The sequence below is a fragment of the Petaurus breviceps genome, unplaced genomic scaffold (assembly GCF_028583685.1).
Source record: "Petaurus breviceps papuanus isolate PSGF00001 unplaced genomic scaffold, PetGlider_PUasm1.0 551, whole genome shotgun sequence".
NCBI classification, from domain to species: Eukaryota; Metazoa; Chordata; class Mammalia; order Diprotodontia; family Petauridae; genus Petaurus; species Petaurus breviceps.
Genome location: NW_027186372.1, coordinates 32,000,528 through 32,026,448, shown reverse-complemented (window position 1 = coordinate 32,026,448; position 25,921 = coordinate 32,000,528). Strand labels below are relative to the sequence as shown.

Below are 25,921 nucleotides of genomic sequence, written 5' to 3'. Positions count from 1 at the left end.
TATCTATCTATCTATCTATCTATCTATCTATCTATCTATCTATCTATCTATGTCTACTTGGCTCTCTCTTTACTTCTCCACTTCTTCATCTCTCCCTTCTATAGCTCTATCTCCCTCTCTTCTTGTCTGTCTCTGGTCTCTTTCTCTGATTTCCATCACTTTCCATTCTCTATTTCTTCCCCTTCCATATGTCTTCTCTTGTTTGTCTGTCTCTCTTTTTTGGGGGTGTGTCTGTCTCAGTCTCTGTCATTGTCTTTGTCTCTTTCTTTGACTTTCCCTTTTTCCTTTTACCTTCCCTTTCTCTGTCTGTCTTGCACACATACACACACACACTCATACCACAGAGTAGATATTAGATGCAGCTTCATACATCCTCATTCTTCATTTTCCTGACATTTAAATCAAAGGAGTAGCCTGGTTGTCAAGGGATTTTGTACCTTAATTTCTGCTACTGTGCTTTAGTCTATGACACTGTACTGGCTGCTGGTACACTGAACACTCAGCAGCAGGCAGGACAACAGAGAAAGAGCTGTAAGGGAGCAGTAGCAGGAAGCAGATTTCCCCCTTCTAATCCCCAAAGCAGATACAGTAAATGTATGTTGAATAAATGAATGAATGAATCCTATAAGTGACAGAAATGAGAAGAAAAGTTGCTCAGAGAGAGATAAAAGTGCAAATACTCACTCTCAGTCCCATGAGATAATAGAGAATGCTCATGATGGCCATGGGCAGGACATAAAAGAGGAAAGAAGTCACTTGGATGATAAAGTTGTAGATCCACATGGGTCTGACCACAGTGCAGGTGGCTGATTCTGGGATCAAGGTCCCATTGGGGAACTGATGGACCTTGATGCCATGTATGCCTGTATTAGGGAGGGAGAAGAGAATGGAGAAGACCCAGAGGATGACAAGGATCCTCAGGGCCCGCCGCCGTGTGCTCTCCAACTTGGCTCGGAAGGGATGCAGGATGGCCACATATCGTTCCACACTCACTGTGGTCACACTCAGGATAGATGCAAAGCACACTGTTTCAAAGAGGGCAGTCTTGAAGTAGCAGCCCACCGGCCCAAACAAGAATGGGTAGTTGTACCACATTTCATAGATCTCTAATGGCATACCGAAGAGCAGAACTAACAGGTCTGAGATGGCCAGGCTAAAAAGGTAATAGTTGGTAGGTGTCTTCATAGTCTGGTGTTTCAGAATCACCAGGCATACTAAGAGGTTGCCAATGACCCCAACCACAAAGATCAATGCATACACCACCGTCATGGGCAGGAATAAGTGACTTCTCCGGGGGCCACAGAAGAAAGTCAGGTAGTCCTCAGTGCTATTCCAATATTTCCTGTAGGGATCTTCTGGCATAAGCTGGTAAGACCAGGAAGAATTCTTCACCCCATCCATTGATGGCTGACTGGTCATGCAGACAAAGAAAGGGATCCCTGATAGTTGCCAGATTTTTTATAATCTCCCAAACAGAGTCAGAGAGGGAAGAAGGAGAAACAGTGGACACACAGAGAGACAGAGAGAGGGGAAGGGACGAGAAGGAGAGGGAAAGGAGAGGGAGAGGAAGAGGGAGAGGGAGGAAGGGAAGAAAGGAGAGAGGGAGTGAGGGAGAGAGAAAGAGAGAGAGAGAGAGAGAGAGAGAGAGAGAGAGAGAGAGAGAGAGAATGATTGTGTCCGCATCAGTTTAGAGGTTGCTGCCTATGCTGACTGAGCCCACTTGAGGAGTCCCAGAGACACAAGCCCCTCCTTTCACAGCCCCTGGCCAATGACTGGGTGTCAAACTGTATGAGAAGAAAGGACTCATCATTTGGCTCTACATGCTATTGTATCTGACTGCTCTGGCTGCACAGAAAAGCAAAGGTTTCCGTGAATCAGAGCGAGGGTAGAAAGGAGCTGTGCTTCTGATACACAGGATGTGACACTGAAGAAAAAGCTTCTAGAACTTCAGTGGGCTCTGGGAAGTGAATGTGGGGTAGTTGCAAGAAAGTCAGAAATAGCTTAGATCCACAAAAGAAAGGGAGCAGAAAAGCAGGGACCTCTTACAGAGTGGGAATACTTGAATGACAATGGTTAAGGGAAAAGAATTAGAGATCATAGGATCACAGAATATTAAAAGTGGAAGGAATTCCTGCGATAGTTGTGGGCTGGATTATTTGATCTGAGTCCTTTTTACTCTGAGGTCCTATGATTAGCTGACCCAAAACGTGGCCACCAACAAATTTCTAGAAGCCCCTAGGGAGAGAAGACAATGTTTGCCCCATAGCATTACTCTTAATTACACTGCTTCCCTCCCCAAACAAACAAACCCACAACTATTTTTTTCCCTTTAATTTTTTTATTTGACTCTTCTTGTACTCAGAAACCCTTAAACATGGTTAGTTCCCCACTCTCAAGATTAAATAAGTGGCTGCTGGTTCTTAAAATTGAGAGTGAAAAAATGACAGTAAAAAAAAAAATGGAAAACATGTTATTTCCTTCCTTAGAGTTTCCTTCCACAGTATTATTGCATGCACAGTAATTGTATTTTTTTGAGGTGGGCTGCAAAGGGCCATCTACACAGGGACTGGAAGGAGGAAAAAGTTCTGCTTTAATGAGACAAAGGCTTTCCCATATTTCTTTGCTCCAGTGCCTCCTCGGTTTTATTTTTTATTGCTTTTTCACATCTTTTAAAAAACCCTATAATTTTTCCTTTCCTTTTTATTTGATTCTCTTGTAGTTACTCTTTATTCCTCTGAAATACATAGTCGCAAATCTCCTTTGATTTCATTTTTCAAAACATAGTAATTTATTTATTTTTGGCACATCAGACATTTCCCAACCAACAGCCAAACCAACTGGCTTATAAAGTATCTCCCTCGACACTTCAACTCCCCTCCCTGAAATGATTAGTTTATCAGTTATCATCAGAGAGAAATGGGGCATCCTTTAAATTTTGTTGCCTTTCCATGTTGATTTTGTTTACATTGTTATAATCACTGGCTATACTTTTCTTTTGACTGTTTTTATCATTTTGCTCCACATTTCTCCAGATTTTTCATATTTGCTATTCCTTATGGCTCAGTACTATTGTAATACATTCCCATACTGCAGTTGGTTAGGGATTCCTAAATCATGAGCACGTAATATATTTCCAGTTTTTGTTTTAACAAAAGATGCTGCTATTCTTTTTTTGTGTGTGCGTGATGAATGTTTTCTTTCTATCAATAATTTCCTTGCAGTATTGTAGTAGAAAGGCAATTAGGTGGCTCAGTGGATAAAGTGCTAGGCCTGGAGTCAGAAAGTCTTGAGTTCAAATCTTACCTCAGACACTTATGAGCTGTTTGACTCTGGGCAAGTCACTTAATTTCTGTTTCCCTTAATCTTCTAGAGAAGGAAATGGTAAACCACACCAGTGTCTTTGCTAAGAAAATCCCATGGGTGGTATGGTCCACAGGGTCAGGAAGAATTGGACAGGACTGAGTAAGAATGTAGTAGTAGTAGTAGTAGTATCATCTTTAGGGACAATGGATATATTAACTTCTTTGTAAAAATTACAAATTATTTCCCAGAATGGCTCAATCAATTTAGAGCTCCACCATCAGGGAATTGGCATGCCTTATAATGAAATGACTACCTATCAATGAGTTATCCTATCCTTCAAAAGCTTAACTAGTAACATGAGTGTGAGGTGATGATTTAGGATTGATTTAGTCTATACTTCTTCCATTATTAGTGATTCTGAACATGTCCTTGTGGCGTTGCTATCTCTCTTCTATTTCTTTTTCTTTCTTCTCTCTGTCTCTATGCACACACATTATATTCTATTAAAAACTGTTTGTATTTTTTAGCCTTTGTGACAGATGTCAGGGGTATCATGTACACTTGTGTTGCTGTCATAGCAATAACTGCACACATTGATCTTGCTGCCTTTCTTTCCAACACTTAAAATTAGCTAGCCAGCTAGGGGGTTGCCAATATATTTTGGTCACCAGGTGGTGCTTTCCTCAGTCTACCATTTAGTCAATAAATATTTCTTTAGCACTTTACTATGTTCCAGGATCTGTGCCATGGGGGTATAAAGACAAAAAACAAACCCCAAAACAAAACAGAAAAAAAGTCAAAGTTTTTGTCCTTGAGGAGCTCACAATATAATGAGGGAGATAACTATATGAACTACTATTTGTAAACGAACTATATACAAAGTAAATTGGAAATCATCATCAGAAGGAAGGCACTAGGATTAAGAGAGATTAAGAAAGGCTTTCTATAGAAGGTGGGATTTTGTTTGTGACTTGTAAGAAGCCAGAGAAGCCAAGAGACAAGATGATGAGGGAGAGCTTTCCATGCACGAGGTACAGCAAGTGAAAATTCCTGGAGTTGGGAATTGGAGTGTCTTATTTGAGAAAAAGAAAGGAGGCCAATGTTACGGATTTGAAGAGTACTTAAGGTAGGAGGGGGTAGGCAGTGTAAGGAATAAGAAGACTGGAAGTTTGGGGAAGTAGGTTATGAAAGGCTTTTGTATCATCAGAGGGTATTTAGTATACATGCACTGACTTTGCCAAAGAGTGGAGTGTCTTTTTTGCTTACCCTTGGGGCTTATATTTTAGAGCTTTTAACCTATTTTCCTCTTCCTCATGGAACATGGGCACTGGAATTTATATAACATAGATGTAGGGGTATAAAAACTTAATATCAGTCTGAAATTTTAAAAGGAATTTTGATAATTTGATTCCCACAATATATTTTAGCAGTTAGTTTTCAATCAACAAACCCCATTCATAAGTCTTAGATAATTGACCTTTTAATGGCCACATGATTTATTAAAACACAATGACCATAAAAGAACTGTCATATCTCAAACTGTGAAGAAGTTGCTCCATTCTCTCATAACCCACTCTCTAGTCCCTCAAACTCTTCCTAGACTATAGCTGAGGGAACCAATAAAGGGAATGGTAGTGCTTAAAACTCACTGAAATTAGCTCTATAGACAAGTGGAGAAAATGTATGTGTGTGTGTTTGGGGGGGGGCGGTGGGGGGGAACAATAGAAGTTGGGATTAGCCTTCTAGCTCCATCTCACTAGTGGCTGAGGTTTCATAGCAGCTGTTGGCTTGGTCTCTCTCTTCAAACAGTGATTTTGCAAAACAATAGTAGTCTGTTTCACTACTGTGGCACTGAATCCTATCCTGTTCTATCCACATTGATACCTAGTCATAGTCATTGATACCCTGGCCATCGTTCTGCTCCTGGTCCCTGTCTGCATCACTGTGGCTCTTCAGTATCTGTTCCAGCTTATTTATTTTTATGCTGCAGTAGTAGTGAAGGCTACACCAAGTAACAAGAAGTTAGTATTATGTTACCATGTGACCATTCATTGCAACAATAGGCTAAAAAATGGCAAAAGTGACCAAAAAGAAAGTTACAAATATAGGAGGGATTGCAGACAAACAAGTACATTTGATACAGTGTTTTTGGAACTATGAGCTAGTACTGCCATTCTGGATAATGATTTGGAATGATACTCCCAAAATTACTAAACTATGTATGTATATTCTTTGACGCAGAAATTCTGCTACTCAGTCTATACCCAAAGAGGAAAAGGTCCTATATGGACAAAATATTTATAGCAGTTCTTTTTGTAGCGGCAAAAAACTGGAAAGTAAGGGGATACTCATCAATTGGACAATGACTGAATAATCGTTGTATATAAAAGTAATGGAATACTATTGTGCTATAAGAAATGATGTAAGTGTAATGGCAAGCAAAGGAGTACTTAGCACCTTGTTTCAATTCTTCAATTATTTAGCACCTTGCTTCAGTGCTTCAATTGCCTTTGAGCCTGCCTGTGATTTGAAGGTGGGAGGAACTTGTTGATGCAACAAGGAAAGGTGGAATAGGAAGGAGAACCACCCCATAAAAGCAGGAGTAAAAGCTGGGACTAAGCAGAGTTGAGAAGGAGAACTCTTGTGGTGTCAGGCACTGTTTGTTCTGTCTGTGTTGATTTGTGTTTGTGATACTTTGTCATACAGAAGCCTTTTGTCTGTTGTTTGTGTTACTTTGTCAGGTAGAAAGACTCTATCTGTTGTTTGTGTTACTTTGTCAGACAGATGCACCCTGTCTGTTGACTTGTGTTGATTTAACAAGCAAAAAATGAATTGAGATAATAGTGCGGGCAATGTATGTGGATGTTGTTGTAATTCTGCTAAGCTTGATGAGTGTAGGTATTGTTGTGGCTCTGTTAAGTTTTCTCTTCCCAGGAACAGAGACTTTGAAGACCTTGAGGTGGACTGGTCACCATGAGCTTTGAGCTGAAACAGGAGCTGGGAGCTGCCTACCTGAGTCCAGGTGACAGTTGGGTGAATTAGGACAAGAGCTGGAAGTATGGAACAGGAACCTTGGAATTTGGGAACCAGCCCCAAGTCAAGATGAAAGGACCTTTCCTTGGGTATTTAGTGCTGACTGACAAAATCATGAATTACTGTGACCTAGGGGTGGGAGAACTTTGTACTTTGTATTCCTTAAGGATGATTGAATTAAGGATAATTGGAAGCTAGTCTCCAATCAAGATGAAAGAAGACTTTCTGACTGATGAGATTAAGGCAATGTGACCTAGGGGTGGGAGACCTTTGTGTCCCTTAAGCATGATTGCTCCTTAAGGACTTATTGAATGATATCTTTTGTTTAAAGCTATGTGGTCACTTTAGTAATAAGTTGTTATGTAATGTTGTGAATGTTGAACTTTGGTTTCTGTGAATGTTTTGCTGAATAAATAGAGAGTTCATTATACTATGTGATCAGAATCTTAGAGCTATTCACAGCACCAGTCATCTGGAGAGCTGCTCATGCTTGGCTTTACAGTAAGATATAGTTTTAGAGAAGCCTGGAAAGACTTGTATGGACTGATGCAGAGTGAAGTGAGCAGAACCAGAACAATTATTACAACAGTATTGTAAAAATGAACTATTCTGAAAGATTAACTCTGACCAATGAAATGACCAACCATGATTCCAGAGGGCTGGTGAAGAACACTGTGCATTTCATGACAAGGAGATGATAGACTTATATGTAGAATGAGAAATTAATTTTTGGATGTGCCCAATGTGGAAATATGTTTTTCTTAACTATACTTACATAATATAAGGGTTTTCTAGTTCTTCTTCTTTCATCCCCTCTCTCTTTGTCCTTCCTTCCTTCCTTCCTTCCTTCCTTCCTTCCTTCCTTCCTTCCCTCCCTCCCTCCATCCATCCATCCTTCAATGGATATGGGGAAGTAAGAGGGAGAAAAAATATTAATGGTTGATATTTGACAAAACATTTGTTAAATATAAAAAAATTGAGTTAAAATATTTTAAATGGCATTGAAAGTGTAATGGAAAGGTTTTTAAAGGCAAGGGAAGAGAGAACTTAAGGACATTTGGAAATATCTGTGACTCCCAATCATTAATGTCTGGGAGGTATTAGAAATATCCTTTATAGAGCCTATATTTTAGAGTCAGAGTTTGTTGTTATTCTATTCTAAAGGAGAACTTACGCTGGTTATTCTGGAAAAAAGGAAGGAATATGACCAATTTCTCTTGTTACAATTTACTAGAAAAATTAGATGGGCATTTTTTTTAGAGAGCATGGAATTCCTGAGCTAAAAAAGGCATTGAACATAGAATATTAGTGCTAATAGTACCTCAAAATATAGAATGTCAGGGTTGGGTGTGACTGTAGATTCCAGAATTTTAGAGCCAGGAGGTACTTTTGAACACAGAACATGAAATATTAGAACAAAGGATGATAGTTATGATTTTAAAAGACATGGAGACATCAACATACTTTTCAGTAATAATAAGGAGGATACAGAACCACCTGGAGTAGAGAGTATGTCTTATAGAGGAATGCCAGATAAATTGGCTACCTATGGTGATTCATATTGTGGAGAAAGTGAGAAATTTCGACCTGATATATTAGAGGGGGAAGCTATGGTAGGGAATTAGGGAGCTATGGTAGATTCTTGAGGAAGCTGAAGTGATCTGATACAATGATAAAACTGACATTAATTTTATTACTCCCTCTCAAAGTAAAGCCTACCAGAAAGCTTGGTCTTGTTTGTGAAGAATCAAAATCAAAAGTACCCAGAGGGACAATTCCTGTAACACAGACTGAGCTCACAAGTCTTTGAATGAAGTTTGACTCTCACCTAAATAGTGTTTGACTCAGAATGAAGATTACTTTGTTAACAGATCTATTTCAGAATATAGGACACAGGTGAGGTTAATAATGAACCTTGTTCCTAACAGTCTTCTGCTTGGATGCCTCCATCATTCATGAGAAGCAATATTTGACTATTATGTGAGAAATCTAATCTCAAGAGGAATTAAATGGAAGATATTATGGTGAAGCTTGTTTGAGGATTCACTGTGACTAACCAATATCAGACAATAAATTCTTCTCATTCAAAATGTCCTTACTTCCCTGTTATTAGATGTCACTTTCACACAATGTTATTCACTAAACAAAATTATTTTTTTCTCACTTTGAGGGTTCAAGGCTAGATGGTTGTAAACATAATATATACATCCTATAGTACTTTTACTTCAATTCAACAAGGATTTTTGAGTAGGCACTCAGTACATTTTTATTGATTGACTAAATAAATTGCTTCATAGCAATTAACCAACAATTTTGGGCAGGAGACAAGGTGAAATGACCAAATACTTTTACAACTGTGAAAGAATTCCTTTTAGGAAAGTACTGTAAGATCTCTTAACCATGGATAGCAAGTACAGTTATCCCTTACACATCATTACTTTCCCCATTATGGTTTTGATATATCACAGGTTCGTGTAAAAAAATTGAATGAGAATTTTTTTGGGAGTTTTGCAGTAGCATAGATGACACATGAAGGCCAGCAGATGATAGAGAAAAATGCGTAAATGTGTAAAAAAAAAATCAGAAATGAGTAAAATTTATGTATAGTATCATATAACATCAATATATTTTATCTTTACTATACCCTAATAATTTAGACTTCTTCTCTGCTCTGAAGGGAGGGTCAAAAAATTTTATGTAGATTTTCCAAATCATGTGGAATGCTATGCCACTCACCCCCTGTGATATGGAAGGGATAACTGTAATGGCTACCACATTGAATGAGACCATTCTCTTGTAGCAGCAAGCACCCTAGCATACCCAGGATAGCTGTTAGCATAGGTTCTTTTATCTGCTTTTTTAGAGGAAAGCAACTTAAAAAGGGTTGACAATCTTACTTTAATCAAACATATATATCATTTACCTAGTTTAGGGAAAAAGTCAACACCCTGAACTTCAGAGAATACAAATAGAAGTTATAAGTAGACAAAAAATATAGACAGAGAAAATAACACAATTCAACAGACCAACAGACAGGGCTTCTAGCTGTCTTGACCATTAAGTACATACAGTGTTAGTTATCAAGTTATCAGAGAGAGAAGCACAAACACCTAGGTTTTCAAAGGGCTGGGGAGGGTGTTCAACAGCTGCCCAGAGTCTCATCTGGCCAAATCACACAACTCTTCCCAAAGTGAGCCCCAAAGCAAAACTTCACATCAGGGTATATATAGCCTTCTCCAGGGTCAGAGAAAGCACAACCCTCCTGACCCACTGCCTAATTACAAAGTAACAAAGTGTGGGCCTTCCTTAAAAACAAGCCTCCCCTAAGCAAGCTTCTCCTGTGGGCTCTGCTCCACCCTTCAGCAAACTCCTCCCACCACAGGCTCCATGTGACCACATTCAGCCTATTAGGGGACAGAGCATATTTTCAAATCAAGGAAGGTTCTCAAATTCACTTAGGCTTATTAAGGGGCAGGGAAGATCTTCAAATTCCTTTACCATTGTAACTCTTTACCATGTCCTTGTATAGTTTGTTAATATTTTATTTCTCCTTCAATAAGCATTGGGGTCTTTCTACTATTAGACCACCATATGATTGAAGGATTAGGTTATCAATATGCTGCAAAATAATTGTGGTTCCTATCCCCTCCTTCCCCCACCCCACCACCACATTATGAAAAATAAAAAGGAGAGGAAATAAAAGTAGTTCAGAAAAACTAATCAATGTGTCAAACACATCTGGCAGTACATGGAATGTTCTATTCTTAGAGTCCTCTACCTTTGCAAAGAAGGGAGGGAAGTGTATTTACTCCTCTCTTTTGGGGGGCCAAACTTGGTATTTATAATTATATAATAGATTTAAAAATTCTTGTTGTTCCTTTATTTTAATTTACTTAGTTGTAGTCATTGTGCTTTTCTGGTTTTGTTTACTTCACTATGCACGAGTTCACATGAGTCTTACCTTATTTCTTAATATTCTTGGCATTTTTTATTTCTTATAACAAACTAATATTCCACTGTAGTCATGCACTGCAGTGTATTTAGTTATTCCCTAATTGATAGGTATTTATTTTGTTTCCAATTCTCTGTTACTATAAAAAGTATTGCTGTAAACACTTTCTTGTAAGTGGGTGTCTATCTTGACTTTCTTGGGAAAAGCCTAGCAGTGGGGTCTCTATGTCAAAGGGTATGGCTATTATAATGACTTCCTTAGCAGAATTTCAAATTGCTTTGCAGAACAGCTATTCCAAAGGCTGGGAACTTAATATTTCCTAAGACAGTTTATTCTTTTTGGGGTTTTGCCTTGCAGAAGATTACACAGGAAAAAGCACGAAAACTCACTTGACCCCATTGCTTCAACACAGAAATCTCACTTGGATAACTCTGTCTCTGTCTCTGTCTCTCTCCTCTCTCTCCTTCCTTCCCTCCCCCCCCACACCCATCTCTCTTTCTCCGTCTCTCTTTCCACCCTCCTAAACTATTTTGAAATAATGGAGCAGAATAATAAGCCCTCCTACCACTAAGCTCTGGACAGAACAATAACCCTCTAGAAAGAGGGGGTCATATGATTGGACTGAGTCACCTTTATGCTGTTAGAGGTTGTTAAAATGGACCAATTCATGGCTCTATCAATGATAGAACCTTATTAATTCCAGACCAATTTGCTCCTAGAAAGGAAAAAAAATACCACTCATTGATAGTAAGATTTAACAAAAACTTGAAGGTGAAATTTTGTCTTCAGCATTCAGGAACAGCTTAGTAACTAGTTATACAGGTTCTAGAGAGAGGAAACCAGACTCTTAAATAGTGTGGGGGCTTCAGGGGGTGTATTTTGACGGGGCTGTCTCTTTTGTCTAGCAAGGAGAAAGACACATGAGGTAAAACAAGATGTAGCTGCACAATGTGTGCCACAAAAAAGCAGTTTGTCCTTCAATGACAAGGGCTCAGAAAATGTTCATCAGTGAAATGCCAAATGAACGAAGTTGACTTCTAAGGAATAATTCACCTGCATATATGTGTGTGTGTGTGTGTGTGTGTGTGTGTGTGTGTGTGTGTGTGTGTGTTTGCAATGCAGTATGGAGAATATTCCTAAAGTACCTTGAAAAATTGTAGTTGTCTATAACTAAAAAACAACAAACACACGAAAGTAAAGTTGCTGGTTAAAATACACAAGAGCAGGTAGCTACGTTCTCTCCTATGTGTGATCATGGGCAAATCATGTAGTCTCTCAGAATAGCAGTTTCCTCATCTGTAAAGAGGGGATAATACTACTCTTAGTACCTACTTCAACGCTCAAATGAGATAATGTATATAAAGCACTTTGCTAAGCTCAAAACATTGTATAAACATCAGCTGTTACTTCTAGATCTGATAGTTCTTCACTTTTGTGTCATGAACCTTTTTGGCAGTCTGGTGAAGTCTATGGACTCCTTATAATGAGGTTTTAACATGAATAAAATTAAAATACATAGAATTACAAAGGAAACTAATTATTTTGGAATAAAACTTATCCATCTATCCATCCCTCCACCCACCCATCTATCCATCCATTTGTCTGTCTGTCAATTCTCTTTATCCCATTACCTCTTAATAGAAAATGCAGCACAAACTTGGGACCAAAGAACCATAGAAACCGAGAGTGGAAGGGCTCTTAGAATACAAGCTCAACATTGTCATTTGATAAATGAGCAAATTAAGAACCAGAGAGGTTAAGTGACTTGCTTGAAGGCCAAACAATGAGTTAGAAATGTGGATTCCTAGAGAATTCAAGTGGAATAATTGGTTTTGTGGCTGAGAACTAGATGCTGGAAAAACTGGAAAATAAAGAAATAGAAATGAATCAGTAAAATGTATTTTTCTCCTTTTCAAATATTTTTTTCAACTCCTAAAGGTTAGGTTATATCTTCAGGATGCTTCTCTAAGGGAGGATCACACAGTTTCACATGAATCGGATGTTCCCTGCCTCTTCTTTTGTATTGAAACAGTTACTGTGCGTTCTTTTCTTCTCTTGACCCCGCTTGTATTCCTGTTTCTTAATGTTCCCAATGGTATCACAGGGTTCATTTCAACTCCGACATTCTGGGTTTAAGATTCCTTATTTATTTGATAGTGCCTCATAGAAAGAGTACTAGCCGGAGTCAGGAAAGACCAATGTTTGAATGTTACTTTTGGCACCGACAAGCTATATTTTACTGCATGCAAGTCATTTAATACCTCTAACCCTCAATTTCCCTGTCTATAAAATGGGAATAATAATAGCACCTACCTTACAAGGGAGCTGTGTGATTAAATGATACAGTATTTGTAAAGTGTTATATCGCTGTTGTTCAGTAGTATCTGATTCTTCCTGACCCAATGGACCATAGCATGCCAATACTGTCCATGAGGTTTTCTTGGCAAAGAAACTGGAGTAGTTTGCCATTTCCTTCTCCAATGGATTAAAGCAGAGGTTAAGTGACTTGACCAAGGTCATATAGTTAATACATTTCCGAGGCTGAATTTGAACTCAGCTCTTCCTGACTCTAGACCTAGTGCTGTATCCACTGAGCCATCTACTTGTCTCAAAGTGTTATAAGTCAGCTATTACTGTATTTTAAGGTCTTGTCTAGTTCTGACATCCTTTATTCTATTTTACAGCCCTTTCCAGCTTAAAATTCTCTTTCAGCTTAAATAATCAATGGTTTTAGTTTTGAGGATCCTTCTTGCATTCTAGGGATCTCTCTCTGTGTCTCTGTATCTGCCTCTCTCTCTCTCTCTCTCTCTCTCTCACACACACACACACACACACACACACACAAACGTACCCCCCCACCTCCCCCTGCCCCCCAATCCTGAGGCTGAGATGAGGAGGGATCGAAAGAAAGCTAGGGTCAATAACAGAACAACTTGAGTTTAAAACCAAATTGGAAAAGCATTACTCATAAACACCATTATTGAACTCAAGTAGGTTCAGACTCCAGGAACTGAGGAAAGGACTTCCTGTTTATCCTCCTCTTCCCTCAGCCCCCTGTCACTTCCTAATAAGAACAACAGCTGCTCTGGGCAGAAGCCCATTATCCTGAATGTGATAACAAAGCAATGAACTCTTCCCTCGTTTTCACAGGCTAACCCAAGGGTACAACGCCATGTAAAGCCAACACTGCAGATTTCATTATGTTCATCACTTTTGTTCCAAATTCCAGCCACAGGCCTGGGAGATATTAATGTGCCTCCCTAACCTTTGCAAACTCGTTCCCCAAACATCCCCTCTACCCTTTCTCCTCCTGGGTCCCCCATAATTAAGCTTTCACTCTGCAGCTTTGATTGTTCCTACTTCCCTCTGCTTTTGGTGAATTATTCTGAATGACACATCAAGAGAGAATTACATAGCATAGCTTATGACTGAGGGTGCTAGTTCTGGCATCACCACTGATGCTTTCTGAGGCCTTGAGAAAATCCCTTTACTTCTCTATTTTTATTTACCTCAGTTTCTACATGAGTACAATGAGGGGTTTGTACTCATTTATCTCTGCTGTCTGTCCCATCTCCAACATTTTGTGGTCTATATTTTAAGATCTTACCATTCCTAACACAATGGCTTCTATGTTCTAACAGCATACGTTTAAGGTCCCTTCCAGGTCTGACAATCTATATTCTATTTTCAAGGTTCTTCCCAGTTCTAGTGTTCTAAGTCCTATGTCCTAAGCTGCCACCCAGCTCTGACATGCCAGGTTCTTCTCATTTCTTTTAAACTCTTAAATTCCATGAATCTCTGTGCAAATGGAGCAAGTTTTACACATTACCTAGAAAGACCCACTTAATAGGAATGGGAGGTGAGGGGTGGGGATTGGAAAATGGTATTCATATAGAAATAGGAAAGAGCTTTGCTCTTGGAATACCTTTCACACAGTTGCAGTCCCCAACCTATGGGGGGCATTGGCATTATTGGAAAAATGCCTGAAGGGATGGCAAAAGGAAAGGAAATAAGACATTAATATCCTATTCCTAAAGAAGAAACACTCTGGCATCTCCTAGTCCAGTAGAATGATGGCCAGAATTGGGCCAGAAAAATAATCTTTGTTTTAAACTGTCCTCACTAAAGACACCAGATAGACTTGTGAGAAACAGCTGCATTATGTTTAAAAGAGAATTGAACTTGGAGTCAGGAGACCTCGATCTCTTAAATCTAAACTCTGATACTTACTGTCCATCAGACTGTGAGTTTCCTGAGGGCAGGGACTGCCTTTTGTCTCTTTTTGTATCCCCAGCATTTAGCACAGTACTTGGTGCATAATAAGAGGTTAATAAAAATTTATTGACTGAGTGATTCACTGATATTATATATCCATATAATAAAATTTCATATCAGTTATATTAACTATATAAGATATAATTATTTAGATAAGTATTAATAAAATATTGTATGTAATATTATATTCATATACTAAAAGGAATAACAAAGATGGTGAGCCTGCCTCATCATCCAGGCAATCCTCAAATCCTTCTTTTGTTATATACTAGTGAGGTGACACTAAATAACTTAATATTTCAGTGTCTGAGGCACCTCTCTCAAATCATGTTGAAGAACAGTTGCTTATATGGATTAGGAGAGGGGGTTTCCTGTCTGGGAAATCCTGAGACAAGTTAAACAACAAATCCAGAACAAGCAAACACAAAAAGAATAACTCCATGTAGATAACACCTGAAGGTTGGAAGACTGTTTTTTTTTTTATGACCCAAGTCAGTCACAACCACACTGATCTTCATCTATGAAGTAAAAAAGTTTAACTAGATTCTTTCTAAGATTCCTTACACCTCTAAAATCTATGGTTTTATGACCTGGGTGATCATGAGTAACTTCTTCTTTGTATCTATAAAATGGGAGATAATGATCCTTTCACCACCTCCCTCACTGCAGTGATGTGAGGAAAGTGGTAGACGGTATTACATGCTAGAAAAGTTAGAATCATGATTGCAGCAAAAAAAAAAAAAACAACCCAAAACCTCAGAGTTAGTATAGTTAACATGATTGTTGCAAATTTACTTGTCTGTGGTGCAAACTCTGCTGTGATCAGAACACTGGGAAATCCGTTAGGGAGCTAAAATTGTAAACTACTGATATTACCAGACTTATTATTTATAAATAATATATAATATACATTACACATACAATATGAAAAATACATTATATATACAACATATATAAATGTATAATATATGAAATATATTTAAATATAAATATTTACAAATTAATACCATGCATTGGACTTAGTCAAACGTGATTGCCGTATAAGAGATAAATGCTTCCTCCTTAGGTCCTCAAGCAGCATCCCATAGAGCAGACATTGATTGGCCTTAAATGATTTGGTGCATTCCACTCAGCAGAGATTAAAGTATTTTATAGTGCCAGACTAGTGAATTTGTTCAGGTGAAATTTAATGATCAACAAAGGACTGAGGAGAACTTGAAGGAGTGCCACATAGAGCAGACTTGATGATGATTGCCCCCTCCTCCCATCACATAATCTTTGAATTGGAAGAGATGTCAGAGGTCATTGAGTCTTACTTGCCCCTGAGTAAGAATCCTGTCTGTAATAGTATCCTGGACATGCTATTAACCATATTTCACCCAAAGACCTCAAGAAGGGAAACTTAGTCCTTCCCAAGATTATCCATTTAAATTTTTCCCAGCACTCATTGCTACGAAGCTTTTCTTTGTTTAAAGTTTAAAATATCCTTTCTGCATCTTTTCCCTGCTTTTCCTAGTATTGCCATCTGAGGCAAAGTATTCTGCATCAGGCTAGTGGTTTTAGCATGGGTACGAGTAGGTGGATGGCTATTGTGTGTGTGGGGGAAGTGAAAACTCAGAACTCTCCTCCCCCTTCTCCCACTTCTTCTGCTATTAATTAGCAGCAAGCCCTTTCAGGAGGCTTTCAGATTTCCCACCTCTGTGGCCCCTCCTCCCTTTCCCTTGCTGTCAATCAGCCTCCTTGGCTGGCTCCTCTGTGATTTACCTCTGGGGAAGATTTTTGCGCAGAGACTTGAACACCCCCCCCTCCCCGCCCCAACCAATGGGAGAAGGCACCACATTAGGCTATAAATTATTGTTCTGCTTTTTGTAAAGTGCCTCTTTCTCGTTCATGGGGAAGAGAATAAATTCCTGTTCTAATCCTAGGAGATCCCTGTGTTCTTGGTGAAATTTTGGATGAGGTTTATCATCACAAACACTATGATAGTACAAGCGATCCCCCCACTTCCTTCCAATGGGGATCTTGTTGTTTGGTCATATCTGACTCTTTGTGATCCCATTTGGGGTTTTCCTCCAAAGATACTGGAGTGGTTTGCCATTTCCTCCTCCAGTGCATTTTACAGATTAGGAAACTGAGACAAACGGGGTTAAGTAACTTGGCCAGAGTCACACAGTTAGGACGTATCTGAGGTCACATTTGAACTTATGAAAGATGAGTCTTCCTGACTTCAGGCCAGGTTCTTTATCCTCTATGCCACCTGCCTGACTTTCCAATGGGCATTAGTTTTCTCTAAAAGGACCTAGTGGATCCTTCCTCCCCTGATTCAGTTTTGTGGTCACATAAAGGTATAAGTAGCACTCACACGGAGTCAGGGTGCCAAAGACTTGGTTGATGTCTAAGGACTATTCTAGTCAACCATACCCTGACCTGCTGACCAGATGTATCCATATAGAGATGAGAGGGGATATGAAAGGCTATAGAAGCTAAGTGCCTCTCTATGCTTGTTGTGTGTACTTGCTGTTAGAGCAAAGTAAATAATTTTAAAAAAATTATTCAATGACTTGTGAGTTCCTCAATTCATCTCAACATTGGACCAGAACTAACAAGGCACTGTAATTAGACCTGCCTCTAACTGAAGGAATGAAGCAATGGAAAATAGTGGAGTTACTGATAGACATACACAGAGGGTGTTGGCCCCTCCTGTGATTAATCCTTTAATTCTTATCCAGGACAGTAAATTACACAGGAATATTCTCTAGGAATGCCTAAGTATCATTGTTGCCATAACACACAGGGGGTATGTTTGTGGGGATTTGTGAATGAATGATGAATGAATATTTACAAAATATTTTCCATGTTCCTTGTCAAACACTGAGCATACAAATACAAAAGCAGACATATCCTTTGACTTTAAGAAATCTTTGTTTTTTTCACATTTCAATTTATTTAAGTTTTCAACATTCACTTCCATAGGATTTTGAGTTCCAAATTTTCTCCTGATCTCTCCCTTCCCCCCACCCATGACAGCATGCATTCTGATTATCCTTTCCCCCAATATGCCCTCCCTTCTCTCACCCCACCCCTCCTCTTTTCCCCTTCCCCTTCTATTTCCTTCTCTTTTCCTGTAGGGTAAGCTAGATGTCTATATCCCATTGCCTATGTATCTTATTTCCCAGTTGTATGTAAAAAACAATTTTTAAAATTCGTTTTTTTTTTTAAACTTTGAGTTCCAAATTCTCTCCCTTTGTCCCTCCCCAGTCACCCTTATTGAGAAAGAAAGCAATTCGATATAGGCTGTACACATGTAGTCATGCAAACAACTTCCATAATAGTCATGCTGTGAAATACCAACTATATTTCCCTCCATCCTATTCCACTCTGCTTCCCTGTTTGACCCAGTCCGTTGGGTAACTCAGCTCTGTGCCTTTGCCTCTGCCCTCCACGGAAAGGTAAATTTTGATGGCTGAAAGCTGCCTAGTTAACTTGGGGTTTTCTGGCTAGATCTCTTTCTCAAAGACTGAGCCTGAAACCCATTTCACTCCATAGCTCATAGATTGGACAATCGGTCTCTGCCCACCCCAAAACTTAAAACGACTATTTTTTGGAGCCTCTGGGCTCAGAGTAAGTGTAAATAAAATCTATTTCTCTTGTGGCCAGCAACCCTGAGGGTCTTCCCCTCGCAGTTTGATTTTTTTTATTATTATTAAAGCGACTATCCTTAGACAGATTTCTTAAAGAGGCCTATTCACTGAATGGGTGTTACTCAAAGTGAGAACCTGAAAAGACCTTAGCCTAAAAGGGCCTGGGTCATCTCCAGTCCTCCTATGACTATCTGGTCACTGGACCCAGATGACTCTGGAGGAGAAAGTGAGTTGGTTGTGGTGGGCCAAGTCAGGGAATCCTGCCTTCCATGGCAGAGCTGAGAGAATGTGGGGAGCCCTGCTATCACCCAGTAGGGCTCAGAGAGTTATCTACTCAGAGGCGGCAAGAAGGTGAGTTAAAAGAGAGACAGGGACTCAAAGAGTGGTGGAAAATAGAATCTCCTTTATTGTCTTAAGTGCAAGGACATCCTATTCTTTTATAGGATGCTTCCTAATGGCTTTCTCCTGTGAACATTTCACTACAGTGTTCCCAGGCCAGGGTGAAAACACCAGCTTTATCTCTAGGATCCAATCCTCACATCTGTGTGCTTGAATTCTTTCCTGGGGAATGGGGAACTGATCCAGGCCTGGCAGCAATTCTTCACCTGAGGGAGCTCACTCAGCCAACAGGGTCAGAGTCTCACTGGCCCTTGGTCCTCAACAGTTGGTTACTTGCACAACTGTCTCTTACCCAAATCAGTCAACTGCAAGTCATGTCATTTCCTTGATGTCATGGTCCTCTTCGAAAAAGAAGGACAAACACAAACAATCCCACCCCCTGTTTATTCTATTCTCAAAAGAGTTTGCTTCTGATTACCACCTCCCCCAATATTCCCTCCCTTCTATTACTCTCCCTTATCCCCCTCCCTCCTACTTTCCCATAGGGTAAGATAGATTTACAAACCAGCTGAGTGTGTATGTTATTTCCTCCTTTAGCCAAATCCCTTGAAAGTAAAGTTCATTCATTCCCTCTCACCTCTTCCTTCTTCCCCTCCACTGTAAAAGCTTTTTCTTGCCTCTCTTACATGAGATAATTTACTCCATTCTACCTCTCTCTTTCTCCTTCTCCCAGTACATTCCTCTCTCACACTTAATTTTATTTTTTTGATACCATCACTTCATATTCAACACCCTGTCTATAATACCTCTGTCTATATGTATTTCTTCCAACTACCCTAATAATGAGAAGGCTCTCATGAGATACAAATATAAACTTTTCATGTAGGAATGTAAACAGTTCAACTTTAATAGATCCCTTATGATTTCTTTCCTGTTTACCTTTTCATGCTTCTCTTGAGACTTGTATTTGAAAGTCAGTTTTTCTATTTAGCTCTGGCTTCTCAAGAATGCATTAAATTCCTCTATGTCATTGAATTTCAATTTTCCCCCCTCATTGATTACATTCAATTTTGCTGAGTAGGTGATTCTTGGTTTCAGTCCTAGTTCTTTTAGTCTCTAGAATATCATATTCTAACCCTGACCCTCCCCACCATCCCTTAATGTAGAAACTGCTAAATCTTGTGTTATCCTGATTTTGTTTCCACAATACTTGAATTGTTTCTTTCTGGCTGCTTGCAATATTTTCTCCTTGACCTCAGAACTCTGGAATTTGGCTATAGTATTACTAGAAGTTTTCCTTTTAGTATTTCTTTTAGGAGGTTATTGGTGGATTCTTTCAGTTTCTATTTTGCCCTCTGCTTCTAGAATATCAGGGCAGTTTTCCTTGATAATTGCTTGAAAGATGATGTTTAGGCTCTTCTTTTTTTTTTATCATGGGCTTCAAGTAGTACAATATTTCTTTGAATTAAATATTATGCTTATTTTTAGTTTACATCATTCATCTCCACAAGATTTTGAGTTATACATTTTCTCCCCATTTTTCCCCTACCCACCACCCCCAAAAGCAATTCCACTGAATATACCCTCCCCCACTCTACTCTTTCCTATACATTCCACCATCCCCTCTCCTACTTTCCAGTAGGGCATGGTAGATCTCTATGCCCCAGTACCTCTATATCTTATTTACCATGTAAAATAATAATAATATATATTTAAACATTTGATTTTAAAACTTTGAATTCTAGATTCTTTCCCTTCCTCCCTCATCACCCACCCTTACTATGAAGATAAGCAATTCAATATAGGTTGTACGTGTGTAGCTAGGCAAAACATTTCCAAAGTGGATATATTGTGAAAGATTGACTATATTTCCCTCCATCTTATCCCACCCCCAACTTGTTCTATTCTCTACTTTGATCCTGTCCCTTTTCAAAAGTGTGTGCTTCCAACTTCCCTCCCCCCCAGCCTGCCCTCCCTTCCATCATCCCCCCTCTCATCCCCTTCCCTTCTACTCTCCTGTAGGGTGAGATATCCTATTTGGTGTGGATGTCATTCCCTCCCTAAGCCAAATTCAATGAGAGAAAGGTTGACTCATTCCCTTTTGCCTCCCTGTTCTTCCCCTCCTTTGTAAGTAATAGTTTTCCCTTGTCTCTTCTCTATGAGATAATTTACCCCATTCTGTCTCTCCCCATCTCCTCTCATTATATTTCTCTCTCACCTCTTAATTTGACCTTTTAAGTATCATCCCTTCCTATTCAATTGTCTTCTATGTATACCTGTACACACACACACACACACACACACACATATATATACACACACACTCACATATGTATTCATATGTCCATATAACCTCCAATATAGACATATATACATATGTATACATATACCTACGTACATACATATATATGTGTATACACACACATATACACACACACACACATTTATATTCCCTTCAACTATTCTCATACTGAGAAAAGTTTAATAAGTTACAATTATCATTTTTCCATGTAGGAATATAAATAGTTCAACTTTGATAAATTCTTTATGATTTCTTTTCCCTGTTTACTTTCTCATGCTTCTCTTGCTTCTTGTATCTGAATGTCAAATTTTCTTTTCAACTCTGCTTTTTTCATCAAGAATGCTTGAAAGCTCTCTATTCCACTGAATGACCATATTTCCCCTGAAACATGATACCCAGTTTTCCTGGGTAGGTGATTCTTGGTTTTAATCTTAGCTCCTTTGACCTCTGGAATATCATAATCCAAGTCTTTCAATCCCTTACTGTAGAAGCTGCTAGATCTTGTGTTATCTTGATTGTGCTTCCACAATATTCAAATTGTTTCTTCTTGGCTGCTTGTAATATTTTCTCCTTGATCTGGGAACTCTGGAAACTGGCTGTAATATTCCTAGGAGTTTTCTTTTTGGGATCTTTTTCAGGAGGTGATGGGTGGATTCTTTCAACCTCTATTTTGCCCTCTGGTTCTAAAACATCAGGGCAATTTTCCTTGAGAATTTCTTGAAGGATGATTTCTAGGTTCTTTTTTTGATCATGATTTTAAGGTAGTCCAATAATTTTTAAATTATCTCTCCTGGATCTATTTTCTTGGTCAGTGGTTTTCCCAATGAGATATTTCACATTGTCTTCTATTTTTTCATTTGTTTGGATCTGTTTAATAGTATCTTGATTTCTCATAAAGTCACTAGCTTCCATTTGCTACAACCTAATTCTGAAGGAATGATTCTCCTCAGTGAGCTTTTGAGATTCTTTTTCTATCTGTCAAATTTGGCTTTTTAAAGCATTCTTCTCCTCATTGGCTTTTTAAGCCTCTTCTGCCATTTGAGTTAGTCTATTTTTTTAAGGTGTTATTTTCTTCAGTCAGGTTGTTGACTCATTTCATAATTTCCTTGCATCATTCTCATTTCTCTTCCCAATTTTTCCTCCACTTCTCTTATTTGGTTTTCAAAATCCTTCTTAAGCTCTTCTATGGCCTGTAATCAGCTCATATTTTTCTTGGAGGCTTTTGATGCAGGAGTTCTGACTTTGCTGTCTACCTCTTGTTCCATTCTTTGATCCTTTTTATCTCCAAAATAGGAGTGTAAAGTTGGATTTCTGTGCTTGCTTTGATTCCTTTGCTTGCTCATGTTGCCACTCAATTACCTGACTTTTGAGCTTTTTGCCACAGTACAACTCTGCTACCAGAGAGGGGAACTTTGTTCCAAATTGCTGGGGTTTTCTCAGCTGCCGGAGGTATTAGTTGGTTGCCCTCTCTGAAGCCTCTACAAGTTCTGGCAAACTTATTACACACTCCAGGACCTTCACCCTAGGTAGTGATTCAGATCCAAGCAGGTTAAAGAAAGAGAGGTTACCCTTCAGACTAGTTGATTGGTCTCCCTACAATGAGCTCTGAAGCAGCCACAAGGCAGCAGATGCACAGCCATAGCACCTCTGCCACTTCTCCCTCCAGGGGGCAAAGGCTGGCTGGCACTCCCAAACTCCCGGTTCCCAAAGTCCACATTGCACTGATCCCTCACTTTGTCCTTAACATTTATGGGTTGATAATTCTGGAAACCACCACAGCTGCTGGTGATCTGAAGTCCCTCCAGCTGGTGGCTGTTTGTGGATGCCCTGAGGCTACAACCCACTTGGGGCTGGGCTTGGCTCCCAGAGTGCTGTGCTGGCCCCTTCCTGCCCAACTGCCAGACTCTCTTCAGCAGGAGGTTAGCTTCTCTCTATCCTTTTATGGATTCTGTAGCTACAAAATTTGTTTAGAGTAAATTTTTTACATGAATTGGAGGAGGTGGAAGTGGGCACCATGTGGAAGTCCTGTTTCTACTCCTCCATCTTGTCTCTGCCCCCTAGTCCAATAATTTTAAAATTATCTCTTCTGGATTTATTTTCTATTGTTTTTTTTCCTATTCCTGGGCCATTTCCAGTTGTTTTTCCATTGAGATATTTCACATTGTCTTTTTTCATTTTTTTGGTTTTATAATTTGTTTTATAATTTTGTGATTTCTCATAAAGTCATTAGCTTCCATTTGTTCCAGTTTAATTTTTAAGGATTTTTTTTCATCTGTGAGCTTTTGAACCTATTTTTTTTCCATTTGTATTATTCTGCTTTTTAAGGCATTCTTCTCCTCACTGGCTTTTTGGACATCTTTTGCCATTTGTATTAGTTTATTTTTTAAGGTGTTATTTTCTTCAGGTTTTTTTTTTTTGGTCTCTTTTTAGTAAGCTGCTGACTTGTTTTTCATGATTTTCTTGCATTACTCTCATTTCTCTTCCCACTTTTTCATCTATGTCTCTTAATTGATTTTCAAAATCCTTTTTGAGCTCTCCCATGGCCTGACATTAATTCATATTTTTCTTAGAGCCTTTGGATGTAGGAGCTTTGATTTTGTTGTCTTCTTCTGAATATATGTTTTGACCTTCCTTGTTACCAAAGTAAATTTCAATCATCCAAGTTTTTCCCCCCACTGTTTGCTCATTTTCCCAGTCAATTCCTTGATATTTTAACTCTTTGTTAAGGTAGGGTTCTGCTTCCAGTGTAAAGGGTGTACTGTCTCAAGCTTTGGGGATTTTGTGCAGCTGTTTTTGGGGATACTTCTAGGATCCCATAAATTTTCATTTCTTCCAGGGTGGTATGATCTAAGGAGGGGCATTTACTCTTCTCCTGGTCTGTGAGTAACCACAAGAACTCTTTTTTGCCCTGAAACTGTGAGGAGGGTGTCCTATCCACTGCTGTCACAAGCTCTGCTATGCCAGTGCTCTTTCTTGTCCCTGGACTGCTACCCAGGTCCAAGTATGGGCAAAGCAACAGAATCTTGACTCAGTGCCAGCAAAGAAATTCCTGTAATCTCCTTCTAATCAGCTGTTCAACCCCCTTGCTATCTGTGGACTGAGAGCTCTGGAAGCAGCCACCACCACTTCTGTGCTGCTGCCACTGCTGCTCTGGGGCTGTGCTGTGGCCTAAGTTGGTCTGCACTCTCACCCAGCTGTGACAGACCTTTCCCACTGACCTTCTAAGTTGTCTTTGGCATTTGTGAGTTGAGAAGTCTGGAAACAATCTCAGCTACCAGTGATTCAGTCTCTTGAGGCCTTTTCCAGGTTTGCTGGGGCCTAGTGGCCCACATTGGACTGTACTCCTATTCCAGCCCAGCACAACAGAACTTTCCCATCAACCATCCAGGTTGTCTTGGGCTAGAAATTTGTTTCACTGTATTTTTATGGGTTCTACAAGTACCTGCTTTTACTCCACCATCTTGGCCCTGCCCCCAAAGAAACCTACATTTTCATAAGAGGAGATATCATATCTCATGGAGAAGTGACTCAGGAGGGATATTTTGATTTGGAAAGTTACAAGGATGGAAAATAGAGCCCCAAGGAAGTAGGTTGACATAATTTTCACAGTAGCAATAGTCTTATTGTCTTATAATTAGAAAGTGGTTGGGGAGGAGGAGGTACAATATGATGAGTTGGCTAGAGAGAAAGAAGACAGCTAGGTGTGAAGTGAAGCATGGATCGAATTGATCTGCCATATTTAAAGAAGGTAATAGGCGATTACCAATTTTGGTGCTATTGGGTGGTTTGGATTGTTTGCAGAGTAAGAATATGACCCACATGAATCACTGGGGTATTGAAAAATTACCAGTTAATATTTTCTGTTCTAAAAGAGAAATATTTTTTCTTGGTTGTGTCTTTATGTGTGTTGCATAGTGTATTAACTTTCAGGAAAGTAGGTAGAGAATGTGTCAATATGTCCCCTTCTTTTGGTATACATTTTTCACAGTGATATTTGGTACTATTTCTGCATGGCAAAATCATGCAGAGTCATAGAATTTAAGAATTGGAAGAGACCTCAGTGGCCGTGTAGTCCAATTGATACACAGAAGGATTACTCACTTTAATATGACCACCAAGAAGTAGTCCAGTCTGTGTTTGAAAGATCTCCAAGGAGGGGGAATCTACCCCTACCAAGGCAACCAATGCCATTTTTGGACATCTGCAATTGGTAGGAAGTTTCCTCCAACATTGTCCTTAGTGAGGAAATGGAATCAAAGAGACCAGTTATTATATGACTTTACAGTGACAAGAAGGAAGTATTTTCATATTCCATTAACACTTGTTGTAACGAGTAGGACAGCTTTGAAAGAGACAGTTTGATCTTATTTTTATACTTAAAAAGAATAGCAAGCTGTACCTGAGATATCTGAAGCTTCATTATGGTTTTCTTCTGTTTTACTATGTGTCTGCAAATACCCACTCTTCTTAGTGTTTGATGAGACCAGAATAAAATTAAAAATTAATTTTAAAAAGTGACAAAACCTACATACATGCTAGTCATCACATCAGTTATTATTATAAATCAAACAAAATAAATTCATGTAAGGTGCAAGTTTTAAAATTGTTCATTAGTTTTATTTTCCTAAGTAATATTCCCTATTAATCTGGGGTAGTCATAAATTTGTTTTATGAATGTTATATATATATATATGTATATATATATATGTACATATGTTATAAAGATGTTTAAGAGATCATTTTTCCAGTAAAGAATTAGCGGTGAGAAAATCATTCAGGGATGGCTTCTAGCCCTATTTCTGACACAGTATTTGTTTTGATGTTTTCCCAGTCATATCAAAGGCATAGTTTAAAATGTCCTTCACAGATGGAAATTCCAACCTCTTTCAGCCTTAGAAGGTATTGCTGAGTCTTCCAGCACAGATGTTGAGAACCTATACTTATTTCCATGCCACTGTGAGGTAGCTGAGGAGGGCATTACTGTGAAAATCACAAATTGATAAAATATAAGTTAATAATGTGATTATTTTTGTGACCTTAGTCAAGTCACTTCATCTTTTCAGGAGTTTATGCATT

The 25,921-nt window shown here is 39.0% G+C and overlaps 1 protein-coding gene across 1 annotated transcript in view; it reads right to left on the bottom strand.

The window, feature by feature from the left end:
- Nucleotides 1-1,419, bottom strand: part of NMUR2 (neuromedin U receptor 2) — an 18,000-nt gene extending 16,581 nt beyond the window's left edge. Inside the window, exon 1 of the mRNA XM_069102288.1 lies at nt 685-1,419. Within this exon, the coding sequence (XP_068958389.1) occupies nt 685-1,419 (735 nt within the window). The remainder of the gene's footprint in view (nt 1-684) is intronic.
- Between the last annotated feature and the right edge of the window lie 24,502 nt (nt 1,420-25,921).